The sequence below is a fragment of the Delphinapterus leucas genome, chromosome 15, assembly GCF_059928025.1.
Source record: "Delphinapterus leucas isolate spDelLeu-1000000601 "Yukka" chromosome 15, BTC_Dleu_Yukka2, whole genome shotgun sequence".
Taxonomy (NCBI): domain Eukaryota; kingdom Metazoa; phylum Chordata; class Mammalia; order Artiodactyla; family Monodontidae; genus Delphinapterus; species Delphinapterus leucas.
Window position 1 is genome coordinate 22,292,824 of NC_143143.1, and position 24,918 is coordinate 22,317,741.

The following is a 24,918-nucleotide window of genomic DNA, read 5'->3' on the forward strand; positions in this document are numbered from 1 at the left end:
AAAAAAAAAAATATCTAGGCTTTGATGAGCCACAACTGTTTTCAAGTCCACATTGGTTGAACAGTAACTATGAGCTTAGCACTTGTCATGCCTGACCTTAATGAATTTTCCCAGTAGCCCATGATGTGGGTATTATCATTTCCATTAAAGTGTTTTTCCATTAAAGTCAATGAAGAAACTTGACTTAGGTAACTTGCTCGGACTTCCACAGGCTGGGCATGGCAGAACTGGGATTTGAGCTTGATTTGACTTTAGAATTTGGGCTCTTAAATCTTACATGATACCGACTCTGAAGGTGGCAGGTGTTGAGCAATCAAGTCAGGAGGATACTGGGGTTCAGTATCAGAACATCTATTATCTGAAGATGCTGGGTATCAAGAGAATAAGGCAGGAAACCCTGGATGGATAGCGAGGTCAGAACATGAAGGGTATCTAAGAGTGTTGTGCTCAGGGCCAGAATGGATTCTGTACTGAACATACAAGTATAAGTTAAATGATAGTAACTTTGAAGGTTAGGAAGATAAAGCAAAAGGAAATTTAGAATGTCTTACACCAACCCCTCACTTGTTGGACTGTAAACCCTCCTGAATATGTGAAGCAAATAGGTTAGTTAGAATAAAAGGCAAATTCCTCAGAGCACCATTATACACTCCACAAGATGTCAAGTGCCACTTTCTATAATGTCAACATTTCTTCTTTAAAAAACACAAATACAGGAGCCAGAAGAGGGGTTTACAAGCCACATCATAGAGCCCTTAGTGTCCAGTGATAGATATTAGTCCACTGACCATGATTGGTGCCCTAAGGAGGTGAAAGTTCAATAAGCAGAAACTGTGTACAATTGTGTTTCCAGCATTGCCAAGGAAATCTCTCTCTAAATGAAATAATGAAGTCATAGTCATGAAGAAAAAAATGAAAAAGAATAAAGAAAAATCAAGAATAAACACAGGCTGGGTTATTTAGAGCTGGATTAAGGGCCTAGTTCAGGAGAAAGTGGAAGTGTCAATGTGAAGTTGCCACTGGATGAGGGGGAAATTTATATAATTCTGATATCTAGACTGGGGGTTGGAAGTTTGCATATTTTTCTCACCTAATAGGGTTTCTCCCAACATAGCAAACGTGAAATACAACAGAGTTTGGTTTTCAAGTTTGCCTCCTGATTTGCACCTCCAGCATGTAGGACTCAAATATGCTTAGGGGTCAAACTATGTATCTTAACTTTTATCTGTGTGCTAACTTCTAAGATCCTAACGACAGAGGGTAGTGTATGGGCAACTGAAATTCACCTAGTGAAAGAGAGGTTCTGGGGGAGACCAATGCTGTTTTCCAGCTTCTATGACATGGTTTAATGGGATCAGGACCGGGGCGTACTTTCCCTTTCAACAGCATGAGTCTTAACCTTTTTTGTTTATTGAACATTTTTTGGGTGGAATTCAATTCAAAAACATTTTCGAGCACCTACTATGGGCAAGGTACTATGCTAGGCACTGAGGATGAAAAGAAAAAAGTTTTCCAGCCAGCTCTCTCTATGCCTCCTGACACCACAGCAAGGCCAGTGTAACGAGACTGCCTTTCACAAGCAACTTAGGACCTCCAGAAATATATGCTATGCAATCTCCACAGATGACACTCTGAAAAGTAAAGGCGGAAGCAAAGATGAAAGAAAAAATGAGATGGTGATAAGATTTTTGGAAATAATGGTAAATCTGGGGTTAGAATCAAAGATTATTGACTCTCAGGTCAGTGCCCCTTTTGCAGATTACCTCCTCTAGGATTTGTAGTAACTGAAATCTGGCAACAACTTTGTACCTGAGGAGTAGTTGGGGCTGAGTGTGGGGATCACTTACTCCTCCTGAACACATTCTTCAAGAGTGGCATCTTTTCAACGATATTTGAAAGATAATATATTAACATGATAGTTGCTGAGACTAGGGATAAACCCCCAGAGAAAGCAGTGTGACAAACCACCATTCTTGGTTGTAAGTCACATAGAAACATATTCTAGCAAATTTAGGCTGAAAAGGAATTTATTGGGAACTTTTGGGAAGCTGACAGAATTATAGGGTAGGCTGGGGGAACAGGTGCCAAGGATGGTTGCGGAATCTAGGAGGCTTGAACCGGCATCAACGTTCTGGAAAGTGCCACTACCGCCACTTTTGGAATGGCTGCAAAGCCGCTGATACTGGACGCGCAAAGCCGCCTCCACCTGCGGCAGGCAGGTCACTTCTCCAGGGAAACACCTTTTTCCGGCGGTGAGGTGAAAGCGAGTGCCTGTCAATCCTGGCGAGGGTCGGGCCTCACGCCACCTCTCGGCAGCCTACCGCCCACCGGCTTTAGGACCCGGCGGAGCCGGAAATGAGGCTTGGAGGCGGGACTAGGTGAGGTCATCGCGCACACCTGACGTAATCAGCCCGCGCCAGCAAAAGTGAGGGCGCGAGGGCCGTGGAAAAGCACGATTCTTGCTTGCCTCAGCTCTCACGTACCATGGCGTCCCCCGTCCAGCAGTCTCCTCAGCCTGGCGGCGGGAAGCGCAAAGGCAAGGCTCAGTACGTGCAGGCCAAACGGGCTCGGCGCTGCGATGGCAGCGGGCCCCGGCAGCTGGAGCCCGGGCTACAGGGCATTCTCATCACCTGTAACATGAACGAGCGCAAGTGCGTGGAGGAGGCCTACAGCCTGCTCAACGAATACGGAGACGACATGTATGGTCCAGAAAAGGTACCAGCCCCGGGGAGGGCGGGCTTGAGGGAGGAGGGAAGGGTGGCAGGCCGGCTCCCTGTGTACGCATGCGCGAGGTTGGCAGCTTGCGTGGCGGTGAGGGGGCGTGTCCTCGCCTCTGTGTCCTCTCCGCCCCCCCGCAAGGTCTCGTCCTGACCGCTACCTGGTCTTGTGCTTAAATGTTTGCACTTTGGGCTTTTTTTCCCCATCATTAATCACGGTTGCTCCCATGTATAGATTGCTTCCTGCGGTTCAGGCCTTGTTTCTGAAGCTCTTTCAGAAACATTTACTTCTCATCGTAGCTTTGTGAAGCGTTGCTCACCGGGACACTGAGGTTGAAGTAGGTTAGGTAGGTACTAGCTGGTCCCAGTTCACAAGGGCACACTTCATTCGTCCTTAAGGTTTTTGCCATACCTTACCACCATTTGAACATTATGGCTGTAGTAATGTGTTTGTCCTAAGCAATAACATTTCTAAAATAGTGTTTTTAGTACTTACTAGTGCTAGTTACTTCTCAAATGCATATAAAAATACATTTCAAAAAGTAAGAACTTTTTGAAACAATACCGTATAAAGTCTCATTGTCCCATTTTGGAAATAATTATATTACTGGCTTAGGATTTGGACCAGTACACACATGCACACCCCAAGGAATTAAGTGGAGGAGCATAGTACAGAGGGCATTTAAATTCACGTACTGTCATTTACTAGCTCAGGGGATAGGCATGTTATTAATTCTGCTGAGCTAGGTAAAAAAGAGAATAATGATAGGACTTAAGAAGGTTGGATAAAAAAATTGCATATGGGGCTTCCCAGGTGGCGCAGCGGTTGAGAGTCCGCCTGCCGATGCAGGGGACACGGGTTCGTGCCCCGGTCCGGGAAGACCCCACGTGCCGCGGAGCGGCTGAGCCCGTGAGCCGTGGCCGCTGAGCCTGCGCGTCCGGAGCCTGTGCTCTGCAACGGGAGAGGCCACAGCAGTGAGAGGCCCGCGTACCGCCAAAAAAAAAAAAAAAAAAAATTGCATATGTACATAAAATAACATCCTGGTATACAATAAAATCTCCATAAATGTGTAAAATTACCATTAATGCTTGATTGGCAATCCCATTAGTGGAGCCAAGTGGGCAACAAGTGCATGTCTTGTCTACACTGACAGCTTGAGCAAGTTCTTGAGCTATTTCAGTAGAACAGGAGTAAGGATTTTTAACTTGATAACTATTTGGTTCAATCTCATGAAAGGAGAGTGTCATATCAGGTGCAGTCATATCTATTGATAGGATTAAGGTCCACCCTGAAATGATTCATCTGACGAGCACATTTCCCTCTGCCCCAGACTGTCAAGATGCTTTAGAAAACATTTTCAAATGATGTGTACCACAGTCTGAGTGAACTTCCTTCTTCCTCCACATTTTGGAGGGAATGGTGTCTGAGTAAAAAGTTTTATTGTCAATATTGAATCATCTGCCACTGGGGGTTTCACATGAGTAGTTAAGAGCTTTTAACATAAGCTGTTGTGGCATTTCTGCTCATTAGTTTTATGCAAACAGTTTGCAGACAAGGATCAGCAGCTCTCTGGAAGTGAGGCAGAAGATGATGATGTGGAGGCCGCCTTGAAGAAGGAAGTTGGTGACATTAAGGCATCTACAGAGATGAGACTGAGAAGATTCCAGTCAGTGGAGAGCGGAGCAAATAATGTAGTCTTCATCAGGACACTTGGGATAGGTGTGTCTGACTAATACATTTTAAGATGATTGATCCTGTGATATCTGGACACCTGTCTCCGAGAACACTGCCTACAAAATGGCTTGATGGGCATGGCTCAGTTAATCATTTGATTGCATCCTCTCTACACTGTGTTAGCACTAGGCATATGGAGAGGTAGAATGGGGTGGTGGACATAGGGCTTAGGAGTAGAAACCTGGCTTTGCCACTTTACCTGTATGTAACTTTAGGCAAAACAAGAATACACGGTTCTGTCTAAAAGGAGCAGCTGCTACTCAACCCCAGGCAGTTTGGAATGGCTCCAGTCATTTGGGAATGTAGTCTTAGGGGAGCCAGATCTTCTGATTTTTCAAAAGAAGTTGGAAATCTGGAGAAGTTTCTAGGTTTTTAAATGTAGCTAACTACTTTAAAAATATTGAAAACACTGAGCAGCCCAAAACAGACTCGTATATAGTCAGGATGCCTCCTGAGTACTACATTATGATCTTGTGCATTCATGGCTCTGGGGCTCCTCTGAGGTCTGAAATCTAGACTTCTGTACAAACTTAGCTAATGGATTGATTAAATCTTTTTAAGTGACTTGCAGATTTTTGTTTTGTTTTTGTAAAAAAGCATGTACTATTTAATGTTTATTACTTCGATAGTTGCTGCTGATACAGGAAAACGACAGCATGGTGTTGCCATCAGGTAAATTAGACATCACAAAGTTAACTCCAGTGTCTTCAAGAACACTTGTTTTTGATAAAAGCAGAGTTAAAATATGAGATACAGTATTAATACAGAGTAGGCACCAAAGAAATATTAATTGGGAAAAATGTTGGTTAAACTTGTTTAAAATTCATTATGATGATTTTTTCTACTCTACTGTCAATTTATGTCACTGCCAATGAAAATTCATTTTAGAGAGTTTGAAGAGTTTAAAATGAGAACTCTTAAACTTACCTGTTTGTTCTGTGCTGATTTTTTCTTTTTATTTTAGAACCTGAGAAATTGGTGCATCATATTCTCCAAGATATATACAAAACCAAGAAAAAGAAGACTCGGGTTATTCTACGAATGTTACCCATCTCAGGCACATGCAAGGCTTTCTTAGAAGATATGAAAAGATATGCAGAAACATTTTTGGAACCCTGGTTTAAAGCTCCAAACAAAGGGACATTTCAGATTGTATATAAATCTCGAAATAACAGTCACATGAATAGAGAAGAAGTTATCAAAGAATTGGCAGGTATGTTTCTCTTAGTGATTTTACATAGGTGTGCCACGGTAAATACTTGTTTATAAGATTTTTTTTTTTGAGATTTAAGGCTTACATTTTTGAGTGTAGAACAAGTATATTAAAATGCTCTTAAATAATATCAAACCTAACTTTTCAATGTGTTGGGTATGAGATTTTTTTTGGTAGTTAGATACTAAAGTCTTTTCCAAATCAAGATTGAATTTTCTTTGGGGAAAAAAGTGCTGTTGTTAAATGTCTCAGGATTTTATTTGTATTTATTTATTGAAAGCATTCAGGGAATTTGATGGAAGTCCATGTAGAAGAGTGGAATTTGATGAGTGGACTAGTGTATACATATTGTTTTAACAAATTCTAAATAGGAGGAGATGAAAGATTGTTTTTGTATCCGCCAAGCTTAAAGGTATCCTTCTTAGCCTGTTTTCCTGTTATTTTTGTTACAGGAATAGTAGGCAGCCTCAATTCGGAAAATAAAGTAGATCTTACCAATCCACAGTACACAGTGGTAGTAGAAATCATTAAAGCTGTCTGTTGCCTGAGTGTTGTGAAAGATTACACGTTGTTCAGAAAATACAATCTCCAGGAGGTGGTGAAGAGTGCCAAGGACTCGTCACAGCTTAATGCAAAGCAGGCAGCGCTAACAGGAAATGGGAAAGAAGCTAAGTTGGAATCTGGTGACAAATCAAATCAAAAGGACGCAGCAGAAGGAAAAAATAACCAGCAGGTGGTACCAGAGGATAGTGAGGAGCTGGGTCAGACAGAACCAGTATCTGAGACACATGTGGTGAGTGAGGGGGCCGCTAAACCTGAACTTGCAAGTCAAGTCACAGAAGGATCTGAGTCACATGGAAATGACCTTTCATAGGAAAAGAAATCATTTGGTGTTGGAGGTGGATTTCTCAACTGCGGTTCTGTGAGATGTTGCTGGGATTCTATATAAAATTGTTACTAAAAATATTGTTTCTGAGTTTGTGTGCTGTGTAATGCTGTACTCAAAATAATTGAGCAGCCCCGTTAATAGCTTTGTTAGAGATCTTTCAGCCCTATATGGCAGTGTGCATTTGGTTGAGCTAGAAGAGGCTATGGATAAATTGGTGAACACTACTGCACAGAGCGGAGGGTGGCGGGAGGATGATGTTGGCCTCTCCCTCTTGATTACCTTCCCCACTCCCCTGCTTCTGAAGTGCCAGCTGACTTATGGGAGTGAGCAAGCTCTGTGAATCGAAACTCAGAGGGAAATTTTCATTCTAAGGAAGGAATTTTTGCATTTTGCAGCTCAGCTGTCCCCTGCCACTTTGTTGTAAACATTGCAGAAACATGGGCCATATAGGTTAGAAGTGTATTGTTTTGTGAAGTTTTTGTACCTTTTGTGATTTTCTTGTTTAGTTTTTATGCCCCGCCCGCCTTTTTCTTTGGCTGCTCCGCGAGGCATGTGGGATCTTAGTTTGACAACCAGGGATCGAACCCGCGCTCCCTGCAGTGGAAGCTATGCCCATTTTTATGTTTTCGTAACATTTGTTACAACCAAATCTGATGGTGCATTGCTGCAATTTTTGGAGGCAAGGTGTGAGATAGAAGTGTTCATTCTAGGCATAAAATTACAGATATTTCTGATAAGGTTAATTATGAAGAATTAGTCTTCTGAGTTATTACAGTATACTAGTGCAGCAAGGCACGCAAGTTCTTTACAATGTAAGCTACTCTACAATGTAAATGGACTTATTCAAGCTGTTCCATTCCATATCCTTTGTGAAATGCAACTTACAAACGGAACATTTGCTTCAGCAGTTGTAGCTATAAATCATAGCTCCCTGACAAAGACAATTATTTTAATGGCTTTGGAATGTCAAGACAGTAAAGCTTTTGTTCAAAAAATCATGTTCAGTGAAAAGGTTTAGGAAGCAAATTATGTAGTAGCAGAACTTTTTCCAGGAAAGAAAAATTCACATAGTTGGTAAGAATCTAACAGTACCAACATTAAAATGCTAGGTCAAGAAGCAGTACAAGAAATTGAAAAGACTTTTCTCTCAATGTAGTAAATTGACTTATGTCACATGATACTAAAGAGGTTTTGTTTAAAAGCAGCAGCAGTTGCTGATGAATTAACAGATTTCATGAATATTTGTCATGCTATAGCAAGATTTGTAAATGATGAGGAAATTCGAGGAAACTTTCGCCTGCTAGGAGCCTCCCAAAACAATGGTCAGTATAAATTTAATAGGTCTTCATATCTGAAAAACAACAGTCTGCCATCTGTACTCCTGGTGCCCCATCAGTGGCTGGCTCCATGACAAGTTTTGCCTCATTTTAGTAAAAGAAAATCCTGACGTTGATGTTACAGCACACTGCTTTCTTCACAGAGAAGTGCTGATATTAAAAACTTGGAGATGAAATGAAGAAAGTTTTAAATAATGCTGCAAAAATGGTTAACTTAATTAAAGATCCATTTTATGCAAGAATGTTTAAAAAGAAAAAACAAACTAAAACCTGAACAAAGAGCACATAAATCTCCTACATACAGAAATCCAGTACTTACCAGAGGAAGAGTTCTCTACAGGATATTTGAGTTGAAAGGTGAATTACCAGTAAATTATAAGTACAGTAAAATACAAGGCCAGATTTTGCTAAATGCTTTGAAGACGAAGAATGGCTACAGAAACTAGTCTATTTAGAAGACATTTTTTTCATTGCAAGAACAAATGAACAGTTTTCTGCAAGGGACTGGAGAAAAATGTTTCTACTTAAAAGTGACAGGAGTCTTAGATTAAAAGAAACTGACTCTTTGGAATAATTATGTTGCATAAGGCACTCTTGAAATGTTTCTACAGCCACTTGGGTTTGAGAATGAAGAAAGCAACAAGTCCCAGGTCTTATTTAAACTCCTCTTGCAGAACTGCAAAACCAAATTAAATAACATTTCCCCTCCTTTTCCCAACACTGGTGTGTGACTGGGTGAGGAACCCTTTCCCAAAATCTCAGCCTGGGATTTCTTCACTGAGAGAAGAGGAAGAACTCAGAGTCCTCTTCTGACAGTTCTGGATTTCTGTGAAACAAGAGTATCTTTCAACTTAGTGCTCACACTCATTTACATTGAGGATCCCCTTAATTTGAAAGTTTTTTCAAGTGTTCCTCCAGGGTAAAACTGAAAAAAGATGGAAGAGACAGACACCAAAGAGGGCTGCAAAATTAAATGTCCGGATTGAGAATACTAAGGGGTCATGAAATTAGCTTTTGGAGTTGGATTTTATTAAGTTTTAACAAGTTTGGAAGTATTGTAAATGTTAAGTCTTCCTGCACCAATGGCTATGTTTGTTTATTGGCTAGTGAACATGGAAATATATTTTTATCCTCCTAGCTAGTGGTCCTGCTGGTAAAACGAAGGATTTGGGAGGAGCAAAGAGAATAGAAAGGGCCTTGCTGATGCAGATGAGGCTGGAACTTCCTTATATATCTTTAGATATTAGAATGTTAACTCTTAATAAGTTGAAGTTATCTTGAAAGGATGATAGGAGCATTGTAACTATCATTGGGGGAACACGGATGATAGGATTTTGGTGCCTTCATCAGACTTTTTCCAAGACAAAGATACTTTTATTTTGATAGTACAGGACTCTGGGAATAAAATTGGCTGTATGCTTATAGAACGTACAACCCTGTGGAACTGGGTTCCTTTTATTTTGTGAAAGCTGCTACTCTACAGAAAGATTTTGATTTAGTAGTTTGTTTTTAATCCTCTTTTGTATTTATTTTTATCAATATTTGGTAAGACCTTAGTGTGACAAAAGCTATTCTTCCCCAAATGTAAGGTAGTACGGTGTTCTGTTGGAATCTGAATTCAGTCATTGAAAGATTTGTTTTCAGGTTTACCAACTGTTTATTTTCACTGACATCTGAGCATGTTATTCTATAAATGACAAGATTCCAGGGTGGGAATTGAGTGCTTTTTGTCCTTTTAATTTTTATTTAAAAAAATTATGTCAGGGCTTCCCTGGTGGCGCAGTGGTTGACAGTCCGCCTGCCGATGCAGGGGACACGGGTTCGTGCCCCGGTCCGGGAAGATCCCACATGCCGCGGAGCGGCTGGGCCCGTGAGCCATGGCCGCTGAGCCTGCGCATCCGGAGCCTGTGCTCCGCAACGGGAGAGGCCACAACAGAGAGAGGTCCACGTACCGCAAAAAAAAAAAAAAAATTATGTCAGTTAAACTCCAGTGTTGTGGTTTAGTAAAACTTGTTTTGCTCTGTGGAGGAAAGAGTGTTAAATTTGATATTTTAAAACATGTTTCCCTTTAGTTAAACATGGTTTCTAAATGTTATTTTTACTTGTATTTTGCTTTTGGTATGGCCAGATATTCAGCTTGTCTTTCAGTTTCTGATGTTTTCAGAAAAATCAAAATAAATTTGTTCCCTAAAGACTGGTGTTCTCTATCTCTCCTTTTTCTTTCTGCCTCTTAGTAAATCTCTTGCTTTATTGTCATAAAGTAGATGTATCATAAAAGATGTTTTTATGTCAAATTATGTATCAAAAGTCATGTACATTGTCCAAAAAGTAAAGATACAAAAATTTATTAATTGCTCTTGAATAACTAAAAACTCTTAAGCGTTTTGTATCTTATTCAAGCATTAGATATTTTACAGTGAGTTTGCTTCAAAATGTATAGTACAGTACTTAATTAAGTTCATTTAATTGGCTTTTGAATTCTTTACATTCCTCACTTTAACATTAATATTTTAATTCACCTTAAAGAATTAGTAGCATATAAAGATTTTAAGCAGAAGAAATTCTGTCTTGAGCATTCCTGTTAGAATAGTTCTAATCTTTATTTTGAATTAATCAGGTAGTAGATAAATTCATTGTCTATTGTGCTTTTCTAATTAATCATTTGAGCCCTGCTGTTTTAAACACTACAAGTTGTTGTTTGGTCAGCGTAACAATTTTCTTCCCAAATATTTTTAGATTTTTACTTATTTATTTTTTGGCAAAGTACAAAACAAAAATTCAGTTGAATTTTTCAACCAGGAAAAATCTTAAGCATTTTAAGAGAGTAGTCACTGAATTATCAGGAAACAAGGACTAAAAGAAAGCAGCCCTGTTAACTACTTAATACCACAGTGTTCTTGTTAGGCTATGTTCAGCCCCATTCATGGTCTCTTAAAACGTTGCGTTTGATTTTCCCAGTGATCATCTTTGGGAGTTCTTTAACAAATTCCACCTAATCAACGGAAAAACATATTATGAGACACTTGATTCCATTTTTACTCTCCCAACTGTCAGAATAATAGGGGAGAGCTTTCATGAAACTCTGGCATTGAGCTTCAGGGTCTGGGTGTTGTCTTAGCTGAAGCTAATTGGATGCCTTGGTCACCAGAAGCTGTTCCATTTATATATAAAGATGACAGTGGAGCTCCATCATACTGGTTTTTAGTGCAAATTCACCTGTATGCTTTGACAGAAGAACAATCCCTTTATTCTGTTGCTTTCCTCCAGTTCGAACCAGACCTGGGTCTCTACTGCCCCAGTGAAATGGAGGCCACAACTAAATGCAAAGAGAAACATCAAGTTAATTCTTGGCTTTTGACCTTTTAAGAGCTGGGTCCTGGAGGTTACCAAGGAGATTTTTAGAGATAATTTTGAGTTTATACAATTTTCCCCTTATGCCCTGACTTGACAGTAAACTACTTTTGTTCTCCCTCAGGATATGACTACTGTATTTTAAAATGTCCTCAAACATTTCTGAAAAGCAACTAGTCACTAATTTAGTGAATTGAATGGAGAAAATGTAACTAGTTCTTAGGTTGAAATTAACTACATTTTAGCTGAAATGATGCCAGTGGAAATGGAATTCTCATGTAGAGGATCAGTCAGTATCAACTAATAGGATTCTAGGACTAGAAGGAAATTGCAGTGCCATCTGTGTGTCTTTATACAGAATTATGCTTGAATCCTTCCTTTGAAGAAGAAGGTTTCAGGAAAGATTCCACAGTTTCTTTGGATAACATCTTCATCCTGAGCCTTAAATTTGGTCACTTGATACTTAAAGGCACATGCTTTGAATTTATGAGTGTGTAATGGCCCAAGAGTACTATGATAGATAAGGTAGGTGCTGTCTTTAAAAACAATTTGCTGCCTTAAAAAAACAATTTTTTTTCCTCATATGGAATGGGACAGATTAGTCTGATAAGGATCCTTAGTATTTACTTAGTATTGCAGAGTTGACCAAAGATTCTAGTTCTTCAAACATTTGTAGTGTCCTAATATAAAATACTTTAAAGCAAAATTCTTAGGGCTAAAGTTGAAACAGTTGTCTTCTACTTATATAATGAGTTGCTATAAAGTCAAAAGCTAATAAAATCTATATACTTACTAGTTTAGATCCTTATTTGGTAACACACACTTAACTTTTGCGCACAATACTTGCCTTTCTTGGATATTTGTAAGGTGCAGTTGATTTTTTTACATGATCCTGAAGTTCAAGAGTTAATTTCTCTGGGTTGGATGATTTAAAGGGTGCAGATAAGACAACAAAAGCTTTCACTACCTGCAGGAAAAAAAATCAGTTTATATTGATAGATTTGCTTTTCAGACACATCAAGAATTTGGACCAATGCTGAACACTAACTGGTTCTTTATTGAACCAGTTAGATATTACCCACCTGGACATCATAGGGTAGTACCCTTTCCCCACTGAGCCTGGTTTAATTGCTTGCCCTTTCTGATTGGCACAAATTATTCCTTATTAAGAGGACATGTTTTATATAACTATGTAAAATTTCATTTTCTGTAGCTATATCGTGACAATGAAATCCAAGACCCAGCTTTGACTGATTTTCCCAGTATTCAGTCTCATCTTCTGAAATATATTATCTGAGACTAGTGGTTCTCAAAGTCGAGTGTGCATCAGAGTCACCTGGAGCATTGTTAAAACACAGATTGCTGGGCCCCATCCCAGTTTCTCATTTGTAGGTCAGGGAAGGGGCAGGGGTATTAGAATTTGTATTTCTGCCAAATTCCTGCGTGCTACTGATACTGCTGGTTTGAGGACCACACTTTGAAAATCACTCCTTTTGACTAAGAGTGCCATTAAGTGCACCTTGTAACTCCCCACTGGGGCTCTCTGGGGTCCTTCCCAGTGCGCTGGAAAGATGAGCTACTCAATTCTGAACCTCTTCAACCCCTAACACCTCTGAGACTTATCCTGTGTGAGGAGGAGGCAGGAACACCGAGTAATAATAATTCCCCTTCAGTCAAACGTAATTGGGCAATTTAGAAGTTTTGGGAAACACCATCACAATTTAGAGCATGGTGGGAGCACTTCAGGGGCCCAGCTGGCAGTCCTGGGGTTGAAGGGGTAAACTTAAGCTTTGTCCATTAAACATACCACCTGTCTGTCCGTAGCCCTCGTACAGCATTAGCCCAGTTTGCATTTTCCACTGTTCCAGCACCTCTGGATTGAGTGGCTCCCCTCCTATTAGGCAATGCAGCAGCTTCTCGAATTTACATCTGAAGAGAGAGTTGCATGGGGTCTTTGGGGAGAGAAGTATGAGAGGCTTTCATTGCCAGATAACTAGGACATTAGCAACAAGCAAAGAGCTAGGAGAGGCAAGTCTTAGGAAAGTTCATTCAGTGAATATTTGTTGAGCACCTACTCTCTAGCCAGACATTGTTCTAGGCACGTGGGGCATGTTATGATTAAAACAAAGATTCCTGGTGGAGGTTACACTTTAGCAGGTTATTCAAGAGAGGAAAAGGTTGGAGAAAATGCTAATAAGGATATTAAGCACTTATGAGCCAAGAAATATGGCAGCTAATATTAATTGAACTTTTTTTTTTTTTTGCTGTACGCGGGTCTGTCACTGTTGTGGCCTCTCCCGTTGCGGAGCACAGGCTCCGGAAGTGCAGGCTCAGCGGCCATGGCTCATGGGCCCAGCCGCTCCGCGGCATGTGGGATCCTCCCGGACCGGGGCTCGAACCCGTGTCCCCTGCATCGGCAGGCGGACTCTCAACCGCTGCGCCACCAGCGAAGCCCTAACTGAACATTTTTTATGTTACAAGGGCTTTTGGAGCACTCTCATAATCTTCACAAACCCTATTTTATAAATGAAGACACTGAGGCTGAAAAAAGTTAAAGAACTCTTCCAAGGCCTCCCAAATAATAAAGAACAGAGTTGAATAATCTGTACTCTGCACTTATCATTGTCAAGTATCTCACTCACCACGCATGCTGCCGACATTGAATTCTTACCAGAACCTCGTGAGGTAGCTCTTAACTATCTCTTATGGTTGGAGGTAAGGCAGGCTTAGCAAGGTCCACTATTAGAAAGTAGCAGAGCCCTGCCTGTTTGACTTTGGAGGTTGAGCTTTTAACCAGTGTCTTACTACTCAGCTGCCCAACAGGACTAAGGTGAGAAAGCTTGGAACAGCCCGACCGATACAGTGAGCCCCGAAATGGGTAGTAGGGTTTGGTAGGACATGAATTGTGTCTATTCAAAATAGAATGGCCCTTGAATTAATCTTGAAATGTGAGCAAGATGTTCACATTCTGAGGGCCACAAGGAGTTGATCAGGAAAAGAGAAGATTCATATCTACTTTATTATGTTTCTCATAGAATTCTCCCTCCTAGATGTCTACACCTTGGGGAAACAAAGGATGTCCTTTTTCTGTTTGTTTTGTTTTGGCTTTGAAGCATCCACGTTTAGGGGAGAAAGGGGTGACTGTGATGACTTAAATGGTTTCTCTCTTCCTTTCTCTTCTTATGTATTGAATTCATATTAGTTAAATAAATATACTTCATAATTTCACCTAATGTTCAGGTGATTTGGCTAAGTTGAATATAAGCTTCAAGTCATAAGACTTTATTAACTTCAAGACAGTATAAATGTAGTTGTGGGTTCTTTTAGGGTGGGGGTGATGGGAGTGCTGGGATTGTAGAGCTCTGGTTGTCTCTGGAAAAATGTCCAGTTGCCCTTAGAGGCTTTCCCAGTGATTCTTAAACTGGGGATGCGGGGGGTGGGTTGCCCCCCAGGAGACTCTAGGCAATGTCTGGAGACATTTTTGGTCATCATCACTGGTGGAGAGGGAGGTGCTACTGGTATATAGTAGGTAGAGGCCAGGTAGAATGCTGCTCAACATGCTACAAAACACAGGACAGCACTCCATGACACAGAATTATTTGGTTCAAAATGTCAGTAGTGGCAAGACTGAGAAACTCTGGGCTATCCTGTGCTGAAAAGGGGAGATCCGTGATGCTGGATTATAACTTTTGTTTGTGGTTCAAGTGGAGATTTCTGCCCAAATACCTCTTAAGGTCTTTTTGCACAAGCATCCAGTACACAGTGGGAGCACTGCACAGGGTCGTGATGGGATAAGTGGTAAGCGGCTGGATGATGGAGAAAGACACAGATGTCAGCACTGGTTAATTAAAGGTCATGACTGGAGGTGATGTCTACAACCTCTTATTCTCGTCCATTAACATATGCTCATCTCATGGTCATTCAGTAAGAAAGAAAATACAGTAATATGATAGTTTTAGGCCTTTCTGGTTGCGTAAATTTACTTGGCAAAAAGGAGAAGGAGCCAGACATGCTGCTGTGGGGATTGAATCAAGGTCAGTTCCTAAGTTCTTGCTTGATCAGTTGGTTAGATGGTATCATTTACTGAGCTAAGACATTAAGAGTTCTGTTTTGTAGATGTTTCACTGGAGATATATAAGTAGAGGTGCCAACTAGGCAATTGGATACACATGTTGGTAGTTCAGGGGAGAATTAAAAAAAACAGTTTTCCTGCCTACCTTCCACAGAGGGTGTGCCCAATTCTGAGGCTGCTCTGGGAGTGCTGGACCATCTTGGGAGAGCCTGTGGTCCCACTGGAGAAATAAATGGCCATTGGTTCTTGACCTCCTGTCTCCACACAGCTGTGCTCTGCAGAGGTGGTTCTGCAAAGTATGGGCTCCAAGATGGTGGCTGAACATGGCAGACCAGTCTAGCTCTGATATTTCTTCTATGGTATTTTTGGAGTTACGACACTCCAAAGTTGTTGGTTTGAAGTGGGGATTCCCTTTATCTTGAAAAATACTCCCCAAATGTGTAAATTTCAATGTGAAATTCATGTGAGCTCAAAGTCCTCTGTCTTCTGTGAATTTTGTGGCATCTTTAAGGTTTCTTGGGGACTCAGCCAAATGTTGCAGAGTTGTTTAGGATAGGGATCTTAGAAGTGGGGGAGCTTGCTACCCAGGGGATGTGCAAGACAACTGGCATGGGGAAGAAAATAGGAGAACTTCAAATTATATGTATTTTAGAATTCATTCTTTAAAATGTTTATTTTTGATATTTGTGTGATGCACAAAAGTACACGAATATAATTTATAAATAAATAAACATGTATTAGGGGAGTGTGGTAAAAACTATTTTACTGAGGGATGTGCATATTCAATCTGAATAATACTACCTTAGGGAATTACTACACTGCTGAATGACTTTATTAACTTGAGAATAATCATAATAGTAATCATAATTACTATAATTCTTACAGAGTGATTACTGTGTGCCAGGCATTATGCTAAAAACGTCACATTTGATTCTTCTACAACTCAGTTGTGTAGATACTATGCTATCCCTATTTTACGGATAAGATACAGAATTTTAGAGATGTTACTTGACTTATCCAAAGGTACTCAGTTTATGAAAGACACAAGCAGCATTCTCTGGCATGGCCTTGGGAGAGAATTTTGGGATTGACCAATGGGATTTGGTGTACATTAACTAGTAGGATAAAATTTTATTCCAACAAAGGAAACTGCCTTTATTCAATAGAGTTTATATGGCTTCCTTTTATAAGCTTCTCTGGAAGAATTTTTTTTTAAAAACGTAAGCTACTTAACAGCTCTTTGAAGGATAATACTATTAATTAACATTTTACTCCCTTTTTTTACAGTTTAGGAACGACTTTCTCACATATTAGCTTATTCTATCCTCAAAACAACATGAGATATGTGCAGTATAATTATCTCCATTCTACATATGAGGAAACTTGAGGTTAAGTGATCTGTTTGTTCATTCATTCCTCAGTAAGAATTTCTTAAGCACCAACTAAATGGTAGGAACTGGGGATAGAGTGATCAATCAAACAGACAAACAGTGCCTTTGCCTTCTGGGAGGTTACAATTTAGGGCAGGGGTTGGCAAATTTTTTTCTGTGAAGATCTAGACAGTAAATATCTTAGGCTTTGAGGGTCATAGTCTCTGCTGTAGCTACTCAACTCTGCTCTTGTAAGATGAGAGCAGCCATAGACAATGTGTACTCAAATGGGTGTGGCTGTGTTCCAATAAAACTTTATTTATAAAAGTGAGTACCAAACCAGAATTGGCTCATGGGCCGTAATTTGTCAACCCCTACTGTAGAGGAGAAAAATAGACAGTAAATAAAGGAACAAATGAATGGATATGATATTTGGATAGTGATGAGTACCATGAAGAAAACAACAGGATGTGATAGAGTGGCTTGGAACTCTACTCTAGACAGGTTGGTCATGGACACCCTCACTGAGGATAAAACATTAGAGCTGAAATCTGACAGGAAGGCGTCAACTATGAAAAGGACTAAGGAAGAGCATTCCAGATGGAAGAAACAGCAGGTGCAAAGGCCCTGAGATGGGCCATGTTCGAGGAATAAAATGGTGGCCAGAGGGAGTCAAGGCAGTGAGAGTGTTGGGAGTTAGGCAAGAGCCAAGCCAGGCAGGATACTCATCTCAGGCCCTGGTAGGAAGCAGAGAAATGGAAGCAGAGCTACATCCCTTCCTTCTGTCCTTAAACACTTAAAAAAAAAAAAAAAAATTATTTATTTATTTATTTTTGGCTGTGTTGGGTCTTTGTTGCTGCGTGTGGGCTTTCTCTAGTTGCAGCGAGCAGGGGCTACCCTTCGTTGCAGTGCATGGGCTTCTCACTGCGGTGGCTTCTCTTGTTGCGGAGCACGGGCTCTAGGCACGGGGGCTTCAGTAGTTGCAGTGTGTCGCTCAGTAGTTGTGGCTCGTGGGCTCTAGAGCACAGGCTCAGGAGTTGTGGTGCACGGACTTAGTTGCTCCGCGGCATGTGGGATCTTCCCGGAACAGGGCTTGAACCCATGTCCCCTGCATTGGGAGGCGGATTCTTAACCACTGCACCACCAGGAAAGTCCCTTAAACACCTTTTATTAGGTGATTCTTTCCTGGGAAGAAGCCTAGATCAACCCATAGTATGCTGAGTCCTTGGAATCAAGGAGACTCTGAGATGTAGTTGTGACTGGTGTTATTCCTGGCACTGCAGATGAGGCAGGGAAAATACTCACTGAAATAACTCTTGGAAGCTGAGCCACTGATTCTGGCTGTGTGGAGACAACAGGAATTTGGTCTTCAAGCCGGGACACTCTGAAACAATGGACTCCACTGCTGGGATCACCTCCTCACTGGCTACAGTGCACTTGGCTTTGGATGCTTGCAGCCAATGGAGGATGTCTTTTGCTGTCAGCTGGCTTGTTCCTGGCATGAAGACAAGCCCCGGGAAAGAGGGAGGGCCCTGAGTAGACTGTGGACTGTGGAAACTTGGACTTCGTGCCTGGGTGGCAAGGAGCTACGAAATCTAGCCTTCAGCTACCCTTGCCTTGGTCCCCAGGGACATCCCACAGGACCCTGATCCCTGGGAGATCCTTAGAGCACTGGCTTCAGAGTCTGACAGTCCCTGGATCTGATCCTGTCCTTGCCACTTACTAGCTTTGTGACCTTGAGCGTCTTACTTGATCTCTCTGTGTGTTCCTTTCCTTCTCTGTAAAATGGGGAAAATAATAGTGTCTGGTATAAAGTAGGCATTATAATGGTGGCCTATTATTATGTATCATTTTTGTGGAACATTTGAGTCATTATTATGTAACACTTAAATAGCATTTTACAGGTTATATCACATTTTCATGAACATCATCTCATTCAATCCTCTGAACCAGTGGTCTCCAAAGTGAGTTTGGCAAGATAATCCACTGGGGATGAGAGAAGAAATAAGAATTAAAAAGAAATTTATTTGAGATATTAGAATTCTGTTTATGACTTTATCTCATTTTCGTATGTATTTTATAATATACATACTATATTAGCAGAGTAGAACAAGTTAAATAACCATATCCAGATGGGAGTATATGTGTCCCAAATATTTTTATTGATAGATTGTGTAACCATAAAAGCTTGGAGACCACTGTTCTAAGCAACCATGTAGGTCCATGTAGTTGTTGCCATTTGATGGAATATGAGATTGGGTCATAGCTGGCAAGTGGCAGAGTCAGCCCTCAAACCTGGGTCTCCCCAGTGGTCTGGCATCATCAAAGTTCGCCTACACTACTTTGGCAATGCTTAATTTATCCCACATTCTCACTTCATTCTAAACACTGGCCTGAGATGGGCCTGATTTTAAAGTACTAGTTCCTTATGAGAAGAACATATATGGCAGAATTAGATGAAAAACACAGGGAAGACGGTTTGCACTTTCTAAAGCAAATCAATGGAAAGAAAGTGGAATGTATGTAAAGCATTACAAACCGCCACTACCATTTATTGAGTGCTTGATAAGTGCCTGCTATCTCACTTAAAATTAATCCCAGTGTATAGACGACAACCAGCCCAAGGGTTGCAAAGTGAGTAAGTGGCAGAACCAAGATTCAAAGATACACTTCCCAGACTCTAAAGACCTGTGTCATATACCAGACTCCTTATTTCTTGGTGAGTTTCCTAAAGTCAGCTAAATAGGGATATGTGGAATTGAATTCCTAGGAAGGAAACTTTAATTACTGCATATATTTTATTTTATTTATTTATTTTTTTTGCGGTACATGGGCCTCTCACTGTTGTGGCCTCTCCCGTTGCGGAGCACAGGCTCCGGGCACACAGGCTAAGCGGCCATGGCTCATGGGCCCAGCCACTCCGCGGCATGTGGGATCTTCCCGGACCGGGGCACGAACCCGTGTCCCCTGCATCGGCAGGCAGACTCTCAACCAGTGCACCACTAGGGAAGCCCTACTGCATATATTTAAAAAACTCTTACATGTCATCCCCTCTTGAGAAAATGAATAAATATGTGATGATAAGGAAGTTAATCAAGAAAACATCTCTTATCATTCACTCAATATAAAAATATAAGATTATTTATTTTGCAAACTGCTTGTTCTTAGTGGCTCAGAAATTATTAGTACTCTTGGTGGATTTGTGATGTGAATGTATTCAGTGGATAGGTTGGGGGTCAAGAGGACTAGTAATATCCACAGAAATTCACTCTTGCCTTTAAGAACTTTTGACTGTTAAAAAACAAAAAACAGCAGGGCAGGAACCTAAATTCTGAGACCAAAGGTAAAAGTCAGATTTGGTGGTTCTCAGTGACAATGGGGGAATTTCCAAGAGGGGTGAAATGGGAAGGTGCAGGGTGGTCAGAGGTGGTTTCTCTTGTTGGCTTCTCTGTCTCACTGATTTTTCATCTTCCACATCCTGCAGCGCTTCTTTATCCTGCTCTTCACCATCACCCTTCATGTCTGAAGTCCATAGTGTCAGATTATCACATAACGATTGCATGATACGTGTAGAGTCCTTGTAGCTTTCTTCAATCAGTGTATCCAGTTCTGCAGCTGAATCATCAAAAGCTGCTTTTGCCAACCTGCAGGCATGGTCAGGGGAATTAAGAATTTCATAGTAGAATACAGAAAAATTGAGAGCAAGACCTAAGTGAATGGGATGTGTTGGAAGTTCTGCCATTGCAATATCACTAGCAGCTTTGTAAGCCACTAGGCTGCTCTCTGCAGCCTCCTTCCTGTCGTCTCCTGTGGCAAATTCAGCCAGATCCCTGCCGTAGTCCTCTTTGATTTTATAAGCAGAAAGCCTTGCCCAGAATGTCCAGAAAACAGATTAACTTTAGCTCAGTCTCAACCATTTGCCAATATTCTCCCATCATTTGAGTTTGTTTTCTCCTCCCTTTTTTTTTTCTTTCTGTTCAATGCTGCTGATTATTCCCCAGGAAGCTCTCCTAGGTCCAATCACATTTTTATATGCAACAGATAGGAGGTTTCTTTCTTCAGTTGTCAACTCCACATCCATCCCTGCTGCTTTCTTCATTGATTCCACCATTTTGTCATATCGCCCAGCCTGCTCGGCTAGCTTCCCATGGTGCACCGGATCCTCCCAATCATCCACAGTGGCGGCGGCTCCCGCAGGGTCTGCGGGCCTTGGATGGAAGGGGATAGCTTCTCCGACACTCTCCCACAATTTCTTTTATTTTGTTTGATTGTTTCCTTGGCTTTTCCTTGTTTTTTTCACGGCCCTCTTCACTAGAAAGGAGCTCTTTGGGTAGGGACATTTTGTCAATTACCATTTACTTCCCAGAACCAAAATAAGGTCTGGAACATATTTGGTCAGTGAGCGAATGCATGAATGAGTGAACATGGGGACGTGTATTCATTTTGTTACTCTCAGTGAAACATTTGTACCAGTGATTCCTGAACAATTGTGGGTCACATTTTCCTTGAGAGTAGTGTGGACATAAACACACGTGACCGTGCTGCAGACAGCATCAAATGCTCTATTTTCCTTATGAAAAATTGCACCTCAGCCCATTAGCCTTAAATTGTCCAGGCTTCTTAGGCCAGAACATATGCATGCCTTTAAATGCTTTTGGGAAAAGGTGCCTGTGAAGTCGACTCAGCCCACGGAATACTTTTAACCCTGCAAAACAAAGGAAGCCTTTCCACTGCTCCTTGAGGGAGCCTGCAGACTGGTTGAGACCCACAACCAAAATTATTTTAGAATAAGGTCCATACTGCTCGCTCTGACACCAGCAACATGCACCAGGGTATTGGTTTGCTATCCTCATGCCCACTGCCAATCTGGGGATGGTAGGTGGTCAGTTTGAAACACCACAGCCTTCTCTTACGTCAAAGCAGCAAATTCTTGCTTCACCAAGTCTTCCTCTGGTTGTGAAGTGATGGAAGTTATTATTTGAAGGTAATAAAATTGGTTACTTGTGGGACTGATGGAAGTTACTTCATCCATCTGCCATCTCTAAAGCACTTTTCATGGAAAACATCAGCCAAGGATACACGCAGTAAGTTAACAACAGGTATGTGGCTTCCTCTAGGTTTGCATTCTGACCCTGTCATGTGTATGTCACCAAATGTCAACTTTTAAAGTAAGCTCTCACAATCAAGATGGTGATGCTAGAGAAATTGTCTGGTATAAGCTGAATTTCACATATTTAAAAATGACCAGAAATGTTTTTTTAAAAATGAAGAAGATGAAAGCGAAATGGAAAACTAGTGTAAAGAATGTGAAAATTTGGTTTCACCGAAATATTTTCATGGTTGAAGCCAATCTGCCGTTTAGCCTGTGTAAGTAGTAGTCTGTGTTCATGCGGCCAGTGCTTACTGCAGTACAAATTATGCAAATATATGCCTAAATTCTACGCTTCATTCAACACTCAAAAAACCCAAAGATTGGGCTTCCCTCGTGGCGCAGTGGTTGAGAGTCAGCCTGCTGATGCAGGGGACGTGGGTTCGTGCCCCGGTCCAGGAGGATCTCACATGCTGCAGAGCGGCTGGGCCCGTGAGCCATGGCCGCTGAGCCTGCGCGTCCGGAGCCTGTACTTTGCGACGGGAGAGGCCACAGCGGTGAGAGGCCCGCGTACCGCAAAACAAAACAAAATAAAACCCAAAGGTTTCTTTGTTTTCCAGCCCCTGTGGGTAAGACACGGCCTGGTAGAGGAAAGTCTTGGTTGGAGCGGTGCGCCAGCTGAGTGACCACCTCGTTGAGAATTTCCCAGAACGGCCAGGAGGGGGCGCGCGGTCATGGCTAACGGGCACGGGGCGGTTTCCCTCCATGCAGTGCGCAGCGAAAGCCGGCAGGGGGCGGGCGCACGCGTCTTCTCAGGCCAAAGGCGCCTCAGGGCAGGGCGGTCCCGGTTCCCGCCCCACGGCCTCTGTCGCTGCTTCACGCAGTGAGAACCGCAGCTCCTTTTCCAAAGGTTCCGTGTCTGATGGAGCGACTGCGGAGGCTCTGGACCAACCGCCGTGCGTAGAAAGCTTCCTCAGCTGTCTGAGCGGGGAGGTTTGTGGGGCTTCCCGGGGACCCTTGCGTTTTCCGGGCTGTTCCCGGTGTTTTATTCTTTACTTTCTTTAAGAATGTTTGAACAAGGCTTATTTTTTTACTTTTTTTTTTTTTTTTTTTAGCGGCACGCAGGCCTCTCACTGCTGTGGCCTCTCCCGTTGCGGAGCACAGGCTCCAGACGGGCAGGCTCAGCGGCCATGGCTCACGGGCCCAGCCGCTCCGCGGCATGTGGGATCTTCCCGGACCGGGGCACGAACCCGTGTCCTCTATATCGGCAGGCGGACTCTCAACCACTGCGCCACTAGGGAAGCCCTTAACAAGGCTTATTGACTGAAGTATCCGTTGGTTGAGGGCTTGACGACTCTAAATCGGAGCTGCAGTGGCTTGTTTCCTTGTTTCTGTACAAATTCGAGGATGTTTCTGGGGAGAAATCCCAGCACGAGCTCAGAGGAAGGGGAGATTCCGTTGAGTGGGACGTGAACACACTCAATACTCAATATCGAGACCTTCGAGGAGAATGAGCTGAGGACCCGCTTACCGAGTCATGTTGGAACCAGAACTCCAGGTCAAAGGCGAAAACGCACTCCAGTGCATACATGCTTTCACTAATTTTTAATGGCTCTAGTTTTCCAACAGCGTTGAAGTAGCTGAAAACTATGGAGAACCTGACAAGTAAGTGTAATAAAACTTACGTTATTTTAAACTTAAATATTTCATATATACCCAAAGCACAATTTATTATAATTTTACTGTCTTTATTAAAAGCAAGGTCACTAATAATGTTTTAAGAATATACTTGTTAGCTTGTCTCCTTTTCAGTTGAGAGACTTGCTGTGTTTTATAATTTCTCATGCTATGACGATCTTAAATAATTTTGAATGATTTCAGCTTACTAAAACCTCATTCACAGGACCCCACTGTTACTTATTGTTAATTAAATGATCAAGACCACATTACAATTGGTTAATATGGCACTAAGCAAAATCTGTGCATGAGTTTTAGAAGCAGCAGCATGATGGTGTTTTAAAATATGTGAACATTGATGCTTACCTTCATACATTTCCAATTTCTATATTTTTCTTTTTTGCGTATTTTCTTTTTTGTTGTTAAATTTATTTTTATTTATTTTTGGCTGCGTTGGGTCTTCGTTGCAGTGCGCGGGCTTCTCATTGCAGTGGCTTCTCTTGTTGTGGAGCACGGGCTCTAGGCACGTGGGCTTCAGTAGTTGCAGCACGTGGGCTCAGTAGTTGTGGCTTACGGGCTCTAGAGCGCAGGCTCAGTAGTTGTGGCGCACGGGCTTAGTTGCTCCGCAGCATGTGGGATCTTCCTGGACCAGGGCTCGAACCCGTGTTCCCTGCATTGGCAGGCGGATTCTTAACCACTGCGCCACCGGGGAAGTCCCTCTTTTTTGCGTATTTTCTAATTCAGATATTATATTCATATGTCTTCCTACATTTTACATTCATCACCCATACATTCAAGGCTTGTTTCATTTGCTGTAAGAAAGGAGTTAGGCCTTGTACTGAGCATGTGGCTTTATTTAATATCAGAATTGGTTTTTATATATCTTTATTAACTTTCAACTGAGTTGAAAATATCATCCTGTAATGACAAGTTACATATATAATCTAATCTCGTTGCATCAGGATGATTTGATTTCATCATAGTGTATTTCTTCATTTGATGTTTTATGTGTATGTACTTACTGAATATATGTATGTTAGACATGAGACTATCCCACCAGTTCATCGAATTTGAAAAAGGGGAGGTATTTTTTCTTCTTATATTCTCAATATTTTCCGGGTCTAACCTAACTTCCTAGTAGCATTTAAAATTCCTTTTGAATTTTATTACATAAATAAGGGCCATATCTCCATCCATCATTAGCTATATGGTTAGGTGTATCAGCAGTATAATAACCTATAATTCCTCTTAACTCAGAAACATTCTGAGCTTTCAGTATATTCTTATGATCTCCTAAGAAGTAAATTAGTTATTGCATGAAACTTATCAAAATCTAAGTCACTTAGATAAAATATTCTTTTATTCCTTAAATTGATTTTATCACTTGCTGGAAAACATCATCTAGTAAATTATGAGTTTGAATAATTCTTTTAAACCCTTCTGTTTTAGAAAAGACCATGGTGTGAAA

General features: G+C 41.5%; 2 protein-coding genes and 1 pseudogene across 2 annotated transcripts; 1 reads left to right on the plus strand and 2 right to left on the minus strand.

The window, feature by feature from the left end:
- The first annotated feature begins 87 nt into the window (after positions 1 to 87).
- On the plus strand, positions 88 to 10,083 carry THUMPD1 (THUMP domain 1 NAT10 acetyltransferase adaptor). The gene is made up of 4 exons (XM_022588616.3): positions 88 to 2,715; positions 4,263 to 4,437; positions 5,417 to 5,665; positions 6,118 to 10,083. Exons 1-4 carry the CDS (start codon positions 2,485 to 2,487, stop codon positions 6,537 to 6,539), a joined length of 1,077 nt encoding a protein of 358 aa, XP_022444324.2. The 5' UTR covers positions 88 to 2,484; the 3' UTR covers positions 6,540 to 10,083.
- A 58-nt stretch (positions 10,084 to 10,141) lies between these two features.
- Positions 10,142 to 18,506, minus strand: LOC111182306 (acyl-coenzyme A synthetase ACSM4, mitochondrial). The gene is given in 7 exon segments (XM_089895396.1): positions 10,142 to 10,883; positions 12,090 to 12,403; positions 13,053 to 13,171; positions 14,969 to 15,080; positions 15,332 to 15,603; positions 17,990 to 18,255; positions 18,408 to 18,506. Coding segments are annotated over 7 exon segments (1,263 nt in total). The 3' UTR covers positions 10,142 to 10,802.
- Positions 18,507 to 19,856: 1,350 nt separating this feature from the next.
- LOC111182307 (14-3-3 protein epsilon pseudogene) lies at positions 19,857 to 23,364 on the minus strand (annotated as a pseudogene).
- Positions 23,365 to 24,918: the final 1,554 nt, after the last annotated feature.

Bases quoted from the DNA above. Each gene is read 5' to 3' on its own strand.
- THUMPD1 (XM_022588616.3), top strand. From the start codon at position 2,485: ATGGCGTCCCCCGTCCAGCAGTCTCCTCAGCCTGGCGGCGGGAAGCGC. The intron at 2,716-4,262 runs GTACCAGCCCCG...TTATGCAAACAG, and splicing joins ACATGTATGGTCCAGAAAAG to TTTGCAGACAAGGATCAGCA. The intron at 4,438-5,416 runs GTGTGTCTGACT...TTTTTATTTTAG, and splicing joins CATCAGGACACTTGGGATAG to AACCTGAGAAATTGGTGCAT.